At 49.5% G+C, this 13,093-nt stretch overlaps 2 protein-coding genes across 2 annotated transcripts; one reads left to right on the top strand and one right to left on the bottom strand.

Moving 5' to 3' along the window:
* Window positions 1-1,550: 1,550 nt before the first annotated feature.
* On the bottom strand, window positions 1,551-5,556 carry H6S33_010555 (uncharacterized protein; the record flags this gene model as incomplete). Its single annotated transcript, XM_044842156.1, has 10 exons — window positions 1,551-1,813; window positions 1,868-3,704; window positions 3,747-3,791; window positions 3,928-3,957; window positions 4,091-4,198; window positions 4,516-4,520; window positions 4,585-4,714; window positions 4,831-4,975; window positions 5,188-5,354; window positions 5,494-5,556. 10 exons carry the CDS (start codon window positions 5,554-5,556, stop codon window positions 1,551-1,553), a joined length of 2,793 nt encoding a protein of 930 aa, XP_044696485.1.
* Window positions 5,557-12,182: 6,626 nt separating this feature from the next.
* Window positions 12,183-12,826, top strand: H6S33_010554 (uncharacterized protein; the record flags this gene model as incomplete). Its single annotated transcript, XM_044842145.1, has 4 exons — window positions 12,183-12,333; window positions 12,389-12,497; window positions 12,604-12,697; window positions 12,767-12,826. 4 exons carry the CDS (start codon window positions 12,183-12,185, stop codon window positions 12,824-12,826), a joined length of 414 nt encoding a protein of 137 aa, XP_044696484.1.
* Between the last annotated feature and the right edge of the window lie 267 nt (window positions 12,827-13,093).

The following is a 13,093-nucleotide window of genomic DNA, read 5'->3' as shown; positions in this document are numbered from 1 at the left end:
GAAGATAAAACAAGACAAAACAGAAAATATCTGGTCTCAAGACTTTTCGAAACTTGCGAGTGATCGTCTATGATCTCCATACCAGCTTTAAAATCTAGTTTTTATGGGTTCCCCTAAAAGTCCTCATGCAAAAAAAATATCATTGTAAGGTAAACTGATACGAAAGCTCGACTAGTTGACCCTGACCCTAAGTCTCGAGACTTTGCACAATACATGGCTCAAGTATTGTTAATTCTGAGACTACCTTCTATAATCCACGAGAAAAGACGAAAATTGCTCAAATATCATCTTGTTTTGTATTGTGCCCATCACTAGATTAGAGCATATCAAGTGTGTATAATAGCCAAGAATTGTATTTGGAATTGACTCTGGAAGTCCTCAGGGCAAGGACGCAAGTACATTCGTCCTCCTGGACCACACCATGCAGAACCCTAGGTACTGAAAGTCGTGTGGGTGATTCTAATCGGGTCCTTGGGTTCGCTAGCATTTACAAATTTTCCTATGTATCGCGGAGGTGCCAATTATTAATACAGGTCCGCTTCTTGAGCTATTTGAATTCGTTGAGGTCGCTGGAGGTTGAAGAGGTCCCCTGAGGCTCCAGAGGTTGTTAGATATATGTAGACCTAATTCGTTATTAGTTATTGGCGAAGAAATATATGTATATTTTACTAAAACTACATTTTGCCCATGCTGTTCGCGAATAGACTGGCCCAGCCACAGATGTATGAGGCAAGTAGTCCATTCGCGGATACCTCAAGTCTATTCGCGAATTTGCCAAGTCCATTCGCGAGTCTGAAGTATTCGCAAATCGCCCGGAACAAATCCCTGTAATTTTTACAATTAGTTGTCAGAATGATCATTACCAATCTCAAGATATAATTTGCATGTTCGAAGCGGACAAGAAAAACCCAGACTGTATCATGGCGGACCAGTAAACAAGACAACGCTCCACTGCGCAATTACATCATTTTTTAATCGCTTATATAAATAAGATCCTGAATATTGCCGGTATGTTTCCATCCGTGGTACTCTATTTTATCCATCTAGAAGTTGACGATCACTAGTCTTCTCGGAATAGAGCGCTAAGTAAGCTGTATCATGGATGAATAGAATATCTATTACTTGTGAGGATTGGTCAGGGTTAGGGTTTAATTCCGCTGAAAGACTCTCAGCGGTAAGGTTAAGTTTTGATCTCGTTCAGATTGTTCTCAAGGAAATCACGATGACCAGCAAGGATGACCAATACCAACAACCCAAGTAGAAACAATTAATAATTAGTGACAAGACCAAGAGCTTCAAAAAAAAAAAAAAGGTTTGAGGACAAATTTAACTGAATTTCATGTCTAATAATCAACCTTCAAGCTCGCTCAATTCCACTAAAAATGATACACGAATCGAAGAAAAAACAACAAACAACAAAAAGGACTGTGTGAGAACTATTCCACATAAAAAAAAGTGCAAGTGATTACAAAACAACCATTAGATCTTTCAACCTAGGACATAGGGAAAATAATACACAACATGATACGATTCGATCAACGACAGACAATCTAGTCATCGTTGTTGTGGTTCTCGAACTCAACCTCAGCGGTACCAGCATCAACCTCTTTATCCTGGTGGATGTCACCAGTGGCAGTCTCCTTAGCACCCTTCGCGGCACCCTCGGCATCGGGGTGCTCGTGCTTGCCCTCGGCCTCAACCTCGTATCCTACAACCTCACCCTCAACCTCGTGACCCTCCTTCTTAACGGAAACAACTTTGTTGTCTCTGCAGTCGGCAACGGAGACCTCCTTGTCAGGAATGACATCGGGGACTATATTCACATTAGTATGATTCAAGCATTGTAGACTAGAGGCATAGAACTTACAGTGAGGAGCAGATGGGGCAGATGGGGCACCAGGAAGGTGAGCGCCGTCAGTGGCCTTTCCGAGGCACTCGCCCACACAGGGAACAGGGTTTTCAACGTGGGGGAGCTCGGAAGTTACATCAGAGGCACCGGGGACCGAAGGAGCACCACCGGCGGGGACCGAAGGAGCGCCACCGGATGGGAGGTCACCACCGGATGGGAGGTCACCACCGGATGGGAGGTCACCACCGGATGGGAGGTCACCACCGGATGGGAGGTCACTGCCGGATGGGAGGTCACTGCCGGATGGGAGGCCACTGGGAGAAGGAGCACCGACGAGCCCACCGGCGTTGTTGAGCTGGATAACGTTGATGCCATTACTTTCGTTGGTCTGGCCACCCTCTGGGTGAGTGTAATCACCGCCTTCAGGCATAGATGGGGCATTCCCATCAGTTACAGGGTGCTCAGGGGTAGCTGGGACCGAGGGAGCATCAGTGGATGGGGTAGACGGGACAGATGGATGGGAGGGAGCATCAGTCGACGGGGCAGATGGGTGGGGCGGAGCATCAGCCGACGGGACAGATGGGACAGATGGGTGGGAGGGAGCATCAGTCGACGGGGCAGATGGGACAGATGGGTGGGAGGGAGCATCAGTTGACGGGACAGATGGGTGGGACGGAGCATCATCCGACGGGACAGATGGGACTGAGGGAGCACCAGTCGATGGGACAGATGGGACTGAGGGAGCACCAGTCGATGGGACAGATGGGTGGGAGGGAGCATCAGTCGACGGGACAGATGGAACTGAGGGAGTTCCATGGCCGGAAGGCTCGCTACCGTCCTCCTCGCTGTCGTCGTCCTCGTTGTCGCTGTCGCCAGGGGTGGTGACACCCTCATCGTCGCCCTCGTGGTCGCTGTCATCATCCTCGTTGTCACTGTCCTCACCCTCGTGGTCGCTGTCATCGCCCTCGTCACCGGGGATGGTGACGGGGCTGTCATGGTCGTGGCCCTCATCGGAGTGACCGCCGGATGGGAGTCCGGGGGCACCGCCAATTGGAAGCCCAGAGAGACCATCGGTAGGTCCGGAAACAAGGCTACCGGCAGTGTTGATCTGGACAACGTTAATGCCATTGGACTCGTTGGACTGGCCCGGCATGCCATCTAGACCTGGGACCGAAGAGTCACCGCCAGTTGGGACACCACCGGTCGGGAGACCGCCAGTTGGGAGGCCGCCAGTTGGGAGGCCGCCAGTTGGGAGACCGCCAGTTGGGAGACCGCCAGTTGGGAGACCGCCAGTTGGGAGGCCGCCAGTTGGGAGGCCGCCAGTTGGGAGACCGCCAGTTGGGAGACCGCCAGTTGGGAGACCGCCAGTTGGGAGGCCGCCAGTTGGGAGGCCGCCGTCAGGGTGGGGGAAACCTGGAGCAGTCGGGGCTGATGGAAGACCATCGTGGGGACTACCCGGGACGTTGGGTGCATGAGGAGTGTTCACAGACTCGGGTGATCCGGGTGCTACGGGGGATCCTGGGAGAGAAGGCATCCCGCCGTCTGGGTGGGGGAAACCCGGAGCAGTTGGTGCCGATGGGAGACCGCCATCTGGGTGGGGGAGACCCGGAGCAGTTGGTGCTGATGGGAGACCGCCGTTGGGGACGGCAGGAGCTCCACCGCTGGGAACATCAGATCCGCTTGGAAGCTCTGGGAGACCCTCGGTGTTGTTCTCGACGTTGTTTCCCACAAGGTTCTTGACACAGTCATCAATACAAGGGAGAGCGACGTCGGGGCCGTGGGGCAAGGGCAAAGGGGCGGCGGAGACGAAAGTTGTCGCGCAGACAATAGCTGCCAATACCATAGAGTAACGCATCTTTAAAGATTATATTTAGGTTGTTGAGTAATAAAAAAATACTTTTTTGAATGTGTAGTAGAAAGCGAAGGTATAGAAAAAGAGTGTCTATATTTTTGGAAATTGGTAAGAGGTCAGTAAAGAGCGAACCTCGAGGGGGTGGAATAAAGAGTGTGGGAGTGGTCGAGCTGGATTGAAGCTGATGAGGAACGAAGGAAACAGATTCGGGGGAGAAGTCACTCACTATATATTCCCTCCCCAAAGACTCATTGGCCTTTGAAGGTCATTCAGGAGCCCGCAAAAAGCTTAGACATGCTCGTTCCTGCAGTAGTTGGTAATTGTTCTTTTTTGCCTTCTCAGACAGCATCGCAAACCCATAGATCATTTCGATACGCCGAAAACGGTACCTGATCAACGGTGGTTGAGCGCTGATTGAGCATGTCCCCCGTGCCGCCGAACGGGAGTCGCCGGGCAAGACATTTTAGACACACGGGTCCCCCTCTCGGCATTGAGATCTGCACCCCCCCTCATCTCCGATTCCGAATAGCTTCAATACCATCGGTTTGCCCCACACCAAAGCAGTTGGGAAAGCTCTTTTTTTTTTTTTTTGCTTCCTTTCGTTCCCAAACCCTATCGATCTTCGATGGCGAAATGGGGGAAAAAACGGTTGAGAATCGGATCTTGCATAGTTTGTTTGTCCCTTCTGTTGAATCAGGGGAAGATCTTGTTCGCATTTCGCAAGTTCAAGAGTTCAAGTGTGCATAGGGCTAGACAACGCATGTCTCTCTCTTCCCGCGACAATGCCGCATCTGTCCATGTAGAGTAGAAGCACTTTACCTACACGTCTTCAGTACCCTTTTCCCATACGGCAGCTCGAGCTTGGGAGTTGTTTCTCACAGACCTCGTGAACAAAAAATAGGAGTTGTGCGCCCGCGGTGTAGTTTCCCTCTCGAGCCACTGGGGGCAAGCCTCAAGCGTCGTCGAGAGACAAGAGGCGACCGAAGTGAGTGTGCACCGAAGACAAGCCAGATCTAGAGGTGGAGTTCTGTTCCTGCGCCAATAGGGCAGAGCACCCGGTAAAAAAAAAAAAAAAAAGGGGGGGGGGGGGGGTGAGATGGGCATGTCAGTGCTGTTGGCGGAAGGTTACAAGCAAGTTAAGGTTAGTTAAGCGGAGATACCGTTTCTTTGGTTTGGGGCTCTCGTTCGCACGTTGCTTGCATGCATGGCAGAATGGGTCAACGTCAACTGGATGGTCATAGCGCGGCACTTCAATTGCCGGAGCTAGAGATGTTCTATGGCAATACACGATGTTTTAGCTCTCATGGGTACTTTGTGTTATTTGCGTGTCAGTCGTGAGATTTGGCTTAAATGTAGCTGCTATTACGCGGTTGGGGGAATTGCGAGTTGTTTAGGGGCGGCATCCTCCTTTTACAGAAAACGGTTGTTGCCGCAGATTCGGGATTAAGGAGCCGGTTTAAGCTCAGTTGGGATTGCAATATCTAACAGAGAACTCGAGTGATGGAGTGTGATGGGGGACAGGAACGAGTGTGTTGGTGGAATAGCTGGGTAGTTTGGATCAATGGATAGAGACACAAATTCTTCCTCTTCCTCCTCCTCCTCCTCCTCCTCCACCTCCTCCTCCTCCTCCACCTCCTCCTCTTCCTCCTCCTCCTAGCTTACAGAAGGGCAGGCAGCATCAGGACACACTGGTCTCACCGTAGCGGATGCGTATACGTAACCTAGCTGCACAAAATATTCCGTGATACAGATACATAGACCTCAACGTCCAAGCTATGCGATCGCTACATACCCGAGATCCAAAGCTCGTAACAGCAGCTGCACGCCCCATCATCCACAAAAGCTCCGATCGCATCAAATCACGAAGAATCCTCTGATGATCTTCGTGGACGGAAATCTCCCCCCCCCCCCCCAATCCTGACCCCCGAGAGATGATGCATGTGAGCTCTTTTCGAATATCCCGATCGACCGTATGTACCTAGCTACGTAGCGACTCTGACGTGACGGTTTCTTTTTTTTCTTTCCTCCGATCGATTTGTAAATGTTTCATTTCCGACGGAGTACACATTCCTCATGAGTAAAACACCCGGACCGGTGATCAATTTGTGTTGTTTTTTCTTTTCTGCATGTGAGAGAGTGACGTGAAAGTACATCAACCTAGCGGGATATATAAGAGCTGCTCGCTCGCTCGCGCATGATGGAAGTGGGCTGGGTGGGTTTTGTTTATGGTGTTCGGGCTGGTTTGGGAGCGACAGACGTCAAACATTGGCCGTCCTGGGGGGTGCCGATCGATCGTGGGTGCTAATGATGGAGGTCTAGGCCAGGGCTTCCACTTGTGGCATCAGGAATCGTGGGCGGTAGGGCATACATCAGCTTGGAGTTGAATTCTGGGTATCTTAACTTGGGCCCATGAGTATTGGGCTCTATCCACTACAAATTCTCGCTCTGCCCCCCCCCCCCCCCCCCCGGCTCTCTTCTACCACATTGACTTCTACAATAGCTATATATCACGTTCCCACCTGGGACGACTGCCATATTTCTTTGCTTTCGACAAACAATAACAACTCATGCTCATATTGTGGTGGTGGTAGTGGTGGACGGAATATATGGCGGATATTGGGGATATTTTACCTGGATACAGCTAAGGATAAACGGTCAATGATCACTAGAGTAGCTACGACTGTCTCGAATTTGTGTGGGAAGATTAGGATTAGGTTATCGAACCCATCCCCCACGCCCCACCACGCCCCACCACGCCCCAGGACGGCAGTGGCTTCGGCAGCGATAACACCTCGGTCGGGTTTGCGGATTATTTCGGCATTCTACGGACGGTTATGGGTTCGGAATTGAGAGCACCTTTGATGGGGAAGAAAGGGGACATAGGAGATGGGAATCATATATTTTTTTCACGCCAGAGACGGTTCTAATTCCAGCAGACTACTACTACTTTTTACTACGGTCAGTACGATAGTGGGGCTCTATTCATAGATCACTCGAGAAAACACCCATGATTCACATTGTAGAACCGAAAAGGGGGTTGACTCGGCACCGGCGAAAAGGGGTTCGATTCACCACGGCATCCCGATCCCGAAAACCAACGCACGGCCGACACCCACCAAAAATAGGGGCACACGGCACACCAAGTTTCCCGCTCCCTACTCCCCCCACGGTCCCGGAACCAGCCCAAGCCGACGGGAGAGAGAAGTAATATCATATCACTGATCAGATCACGGCTGCGAGGTGTGCGATTAGGTGATTGAAACTACTACTAGAAGGAAGGATGGAAGGAAGGAAGGATAAGGGTAGTAGAGTGATATATCTGCCTGATTACTCACTGATGTGCCGTGGGGATCTACAGGCTGGCTGCGTGGTATGTAAGCTTATCGGCGCGCACGAAAGCCTGTGCCAGTTGTAGGGAAATAGGGGTGCAGGGTTCCTAGGACTGGGGTGGGTAGTGGAGTTCCGTTTACGATGCACAGCGAGCTACCTAGATATGAGGAAACACCGCGCCGAAACGAAACTTTTTTTTCTGCGTGTGTGGATATATGGTGATTGATAATACGGTTACTTGCTCAGTGAGATTCTTGACAGGAATTCGAAGGTGGTGTAGTAATTAGGGATCGATCCGGAGTGGAGTTGCACTTGATTGAAACGTACGCATAGGGACTGGGTCCGGGCCGCGCCGTACAGTGAGTAATCATTGCGGATGTTTTGGAGGATGGACTATCATTATCACGAGAGTCTGCGGTTTGGCCGGATTGGGTACGTGGGTGGATGGAGGATTTGGGTATGTTCCGACTACCTCGGGGGGTATTGATATTCAGGCCGGCGGTCGTTGTTTCCCATGAGAGCTCGGGAATGTTGGTGACATGCAAAACTGGAGCGACGTATAGCTACTGTTTGCCACTAAAAAAGGTATCTGTGAGGGCTGTTGAAGAACGCAGTAATCGTACTGATGGAATGACTCGAAGCGAGCTGGCTCAGAATCATATGGACATGGTGACAGCTCAGGCGGACCATAGGGAGCTACTTGTATCTATATACCCCCACCCCCCCACGGCCCATTCCCGCTTTGAAAGGGTGTTTTATTTCCGGCTCTCGGGCAAGCTAGCTCATTCTCGTCAGGGGCTACCCAGCCAGCCGTAACAAGACGACTGACTACGCCGTGGATGGATGGATAAGATAACATCGTTATCGTGAAACAATTAAGCCCTCAAATCGGATATTTAGAAAACACCGGAATGGAGCGCAGGAGTCGGTTTTGGTGACAGCTCGGGTGGGTTAGGGTTGGCGGTTGGATCGGCAGTGCACGCAATCATTAGTGGTCACTCGACCGATATTAGCGACCTGTCATTGATGACAGGACAGGGTTGTTGATAGCGGGAAACGTTGTGTTGTTTGGCCTATCTATATACCTATCCCTTTATCCATTACTGTCAACGCCTTTGTGGAGGGTTGGGTATGATTATTCATCGTGAGCACGCGCAGAAGGTTGTTTGTTCGTTTAAATGGGGTCTGTTGACAGCTCAAGTGTGAAGGGGTGAGGTCTTATTGATTCGGGTATTTAAGTGTTTTGCGCAGGGTTGGGAGAGTGCTTGTACAATTATACCTATCGGGTGTTTTTGCGCGATGTGCTCGTATACTAGTAATGTCATCAGGGGACGCCCGCCAGACCAGAAGGGTATTTATTTACTTACTCCGGACTCTATTAGGTAACAAAGTGTATGTATTACAAGATTTATTTTTCGTTATATTGCTTCTCCGTCGGTGAAAACTAGATATACGGAAACCACACCGAAGTCGAGTGATATTTCATGATTGAATCACAAACGAGGACGAGTGCTGTGACATGCTCCGCTACCAATAGTGCCGGAAGGTCGAGTACAAATTGAGTTGAATACATAAATCGCTCGGTATAATTGTTTCCGTCTACTAGTCTTATCAGATCGTAATTGATCTTTCGGTACTGCTTAATTCGATTACCCAGGTGGTTCAATTACGAGGTCGTATCGATCAGCATCCACATCGTGCTGCTCTACTACACCAATCATCACTCATCTTTCCACATATACATATGTATGTCTGCGCTCGGATAACAACACCTCCCGCTCCCATCGCCAGGACGTGCAATAATCGCGGTCTGCGGGCGTTCTCAGAGTCAAAGCTGAGTCAAAGAACAAGTCACGGGGCGGTGGCTTTGTCCTCGCTCTGCGACATTTTCATAATGCAGTCATTCACACATGAAAACCCAGATCTCAATATAATGTCAATTAAGCTTTTTCATAATGACTCCAAAACGGATAGGATGCACATTAACTACATACCGCCATAACTCGAAAAATTGGCTAGATCAAAATTACTTCTATGGGAAACTTCTTATGCAGATCGATGCCATTCAACCAATCACTCGAATCGTAATCCCTGGACGGAGATAGCCAATGTTTCGAGTTTTGGCGGTACTTTATGCACTCACTCAACTCATCAATCCCTCAACTCACCAATCAATCAAATCGGAACCAACTTCAACTCCTTTTCCACCAGGGCTAGGGTTGCGATCCCGAAAGCGGCATTCAGTGCGGATACGCCCATGTCCCGTTCCCGACCGACCTCACTCTGTGTGGAATCGGTTCGTGGGATATTCCGGCCGGCTGCATATATATCGCACGTATGAGTAACAAAGTGCACAAATGAGGCCTAGAGTATGGGCTGCAGCATATGGATAGTGGTGCATTTATGTAATACGAAGAGTCTATGATTTTGAGTCATCAATTGAAAAGAGAGTGCATTAATATTTTGTCTTGGTGTTTTGGAATTGGCGGTTGCATTTTGGAAATGATCGAGCCGGCTGTCATGTCAGCTCAGGGTAAGGGTTGTGGGTCGGATTGTGGTTGGATTAGCGCATGCACAGGAAGCTTGTATTCCGAGAGTGGTCTTACCCGGGTACTTGTGGTCCCGTGGGGAAGAAGGTCAGTGGAGTAGTGTTTCTGTTTCCGCCGTAGGTAGGGATAGTTGTTGATAATGAGTAATGCCGCGATAGGACGAGTACTACGTACTCTACGTTAGGGACTAGCTACATACATGCAATTCTTAGAGGGGCTCTTAGCTATCGATACGGCATGCATGTAGGTACAATTAATTTATAGTACTGCAGCTGGATGAGTAATTGCAGATGACTGATCGGAGGTACGGAGTTGCGTGGTCTTAATTAATTGTCGTCGGGGAAGACTAACGGATTCTGATGGATATGCGAATCGTACTATAGATTTGGTGCAATTGGAAACATTGTTGACGATACCTGAGGTACTAGAAAGGGAATTGATTGTAGAGTAGAAGCTTTGGCATTGACTTGGGGTTTTGGTGGTTTAGCCTTTTACCCGCGCAGGCAGGTTCGTGATCAGGTCGAGGATGAGGCATGCTTGCTCGTCTCCAGTGAAGGACACGTCGAAAGAAACTCACTCGCCGTGGAGAACAGCCTACTCTTGAGGTGTGAAACTTTCATTAATTACAAGGATCACACAATCAATCGAACCCGTCCTCCTTCCCTCTTCAGAACCAGTAGATTGCCTGGTTCCCGTGAACGCCGTTACTCGAGCTCGGGCACAACTATTACTACATGTAGTAGGCGGTGTCTATACTCGATCTTCAATGGCCGCCTTGGTGGGAGCGATATGAGTTTTCAGTGTTCACTATGTACCGAGCACGTGCTTCAACCTCAACCGAGCAAACAGGCAGGAAAGCAGCGAACCAACAGCATGTGCGAAGTCGACGAGCTGGCTACAGCTACATGGGGACAGGAACCTGAGCGCATGAAAGCCTTGTTGACAAAGCACTCTACGAGTCCAAAGGAATGTAGTCTCTGCAGGGCGCTCGGGTCGAAGCCGACAGGTAGGCTCTGTAGCTGGTAGACACAAGTCACTTTTTGTTTACTCTAATTAGGCAGGAAAGTGGGACAGCTCCCATCCGGGTCCATCTATCCAGATTATCTCCCATCTCTCCAGTGCCAACCCTGCCCATCTCAACTGGATCTGAATCTCGTTTTCCTTCCTTTTGTGCAATAACATCATGACACCACCACGCACGGAATTGCACCTTATCCTTATTCTTATTTCAACGTTACATGAACAGCCGGAAGAGTCATTGGGGGTGTGAGTGAGTGGGGTGATCATGACGAACTGCAACGGATTAAAGAATGTGGAGGGGGAGCTTTGCCGATTGGCTGCGCAGTACAATGCCACTGCCAATGCTGCACGGTATTTGATGTGCAGTAGAGAGGTGTTTATGCGGGAGGAAACAAGGCATTGGAACGAGAAGTGGATGAGTAATGCAGTGCAGTGGGTGGGATCAGGAGCGGATTATCATCACATCTTTCCGACTGACAAATGAGCAATGCTATTCTAACACTGGTAGAGCACCTGGATGGGTGGATGGATGGATGATCTTATCATCAATTGCAAGATATCGGGAAAGGGGCGAGTGGAGGGGGGTGGAATAAGGGGCTTCTTTGGGCCTTCCATTCATCCTCCCAAATCGCAGGAAGAAGACTGCAGACAGCAGCAGTTCAAGGGAATGTTACAGACAAGGAAACCCCTACCCTTCAGCAGGACTTCCTCATCATCAAACAGAACAGAACAGACAGAAAGCTAAGAGAGAGACCGCAGATAAGCAAAAAGAGGCGCTACAGCAGATACGGTACCGTAAGCGGCTCTCAGATAAAATTTGTGTCTTGGCCTCTCTAGTTCTAGCTGCACTGCTTCGCCGCAACCGCAACAATGTCGAAATAAGGTAGGGTTGACGGATGCGCCGTATCCGACATCCGATGGGTGTGGGTTTTTTTTTAGTGCCAAGCGATTACGAATCAACCAACGTCGTCACAACGCCCTTGTTTTCTGTGTCTGTCTTACCTGAGCAGCATAGCGGATAGAGGTGATTCCGAAGAAGCTTCTTTTTTTTTGCCTTCTTTTCTTTGGACTCTGAATCTATGGTGCTTCGTCATGAATGGGGGAGTCGAAGCTGGAAGAAAGCTGAAGGGAAAAATCAAGGTACTTATGCTCTTTGGGACGCTAGTATTCTAGGTAGGGTGCCAGCTACCACTGCCTACCAGCTACGAAAAAGTTAGATGTTTTGTGCAGCAGCAGGTTTTCTACGCATCTCTGTGGAAGGGAGATGGAATCAATCTGCAAATTGGATCTACAGAGCACAACAGGCACACGAGAAATAGAGTGCCTGATATCTGTCCGTCTACACCTACCTACATACAGAATGGGCCGAGGAGGAGAGGCATAGAAAAATAGATACTTCTTACTACTTAGGCGAAATCTCAACCTAGTCCATGCACTCTCGAGTTACGTACTTTTATAGTAAACCACCCATTTCCCGTGCCCGTCGGGCAGACTTCACTCCATGAATGCCTGCATGTCATCGCCGCGCCGGGGAGATTTTTGGCCGCCGGGTATGTTTTGGGCTTAGGGCAGGGAACCTTCCATGCAAGAAGGAGTGTTTGTCAACTGCAAGATTGCTCAGCAGAGAGAAAAAGCTTCGCCGCCTCATGAAACACGGATAGGAATTATCCGTGGGTGCGCGCTAGTGACGTTTGTGGCTGCCCGGCTGGCTGGCTGCTTTGCTTTGTTTACAGGTGGGCATGTGTGTGTCTCCCTGTGTGCATGTGTGGGAGATAACCGGTTATCAAGTGGATTGGAATTCTGGATTTGGGACAGCTCGACATTGGTCACTATCAAAAGCAATTGATGAAGTAGGAGCTTTGACCACGGGCCAACAACGAATGCGCTCAATCAATTGGTATGTAGATACCTACCTGTATGCAGGAATATATACGAATTATAATAAGCTCAATTAATATGCATAGAGCTGCCATATACCTCTCAATTGACCTCTGAAACCCCAGGGAGGGGAATATTCCGTTATCCAGATGTCACTCCCGGAAATCTGATATCCCGAGATCTGTTAGAGGTATAATTGAGAACGTTAGATTGGCGCGGGTGGGTTACGTCCCTTTGTATGTGCATGTATGTGGTAGGTGAGATGTAGCTACTAATTGCGGATCATAGAAACTCCGTTCTATGGGCCATGGGGGTGTATGGATGTATGAGGTTGATCGTAGGGGTTAGCTTTGGTTGGTTGATTCAGGTACAGTGGGATGTGTAATATTGGGTATGACTACCACTATGCTCTTCTGGGTGTGGTGGAGGAGAGGTTGTTACTCATGGTGGATATCACTGCTCATGCAGGTTGGGTTGGGTGAGTGTGTGTTCGATTGATTCTTCTCTTGCAGCCGATAAAAACCCTTCCCGAATCATAAGTCAGCAAGGGTCCCCTACGACTCATTGCTAACCCTACCCACACCAAGCCAAGCTAGAGATTATTGGCCGAAAGCC

The sequence above is a fragment of the Morchella sextelata genome (assembly GCF_020137385.1).
Source record: "Morchella sextelata strain SCLS chromosome Unknown scls_5, whole genome shotgun sequence".
Classification (NCBI taxonomy): Eukaryota; Fungi; Ascomycota; class Pezizomycetes; order Pezizales; family Morchellaceae; genus Morchella; species Morchella sextelata.
This window is presented reverse-complemented; position numbering and strand designations above follow the sequence as displayed.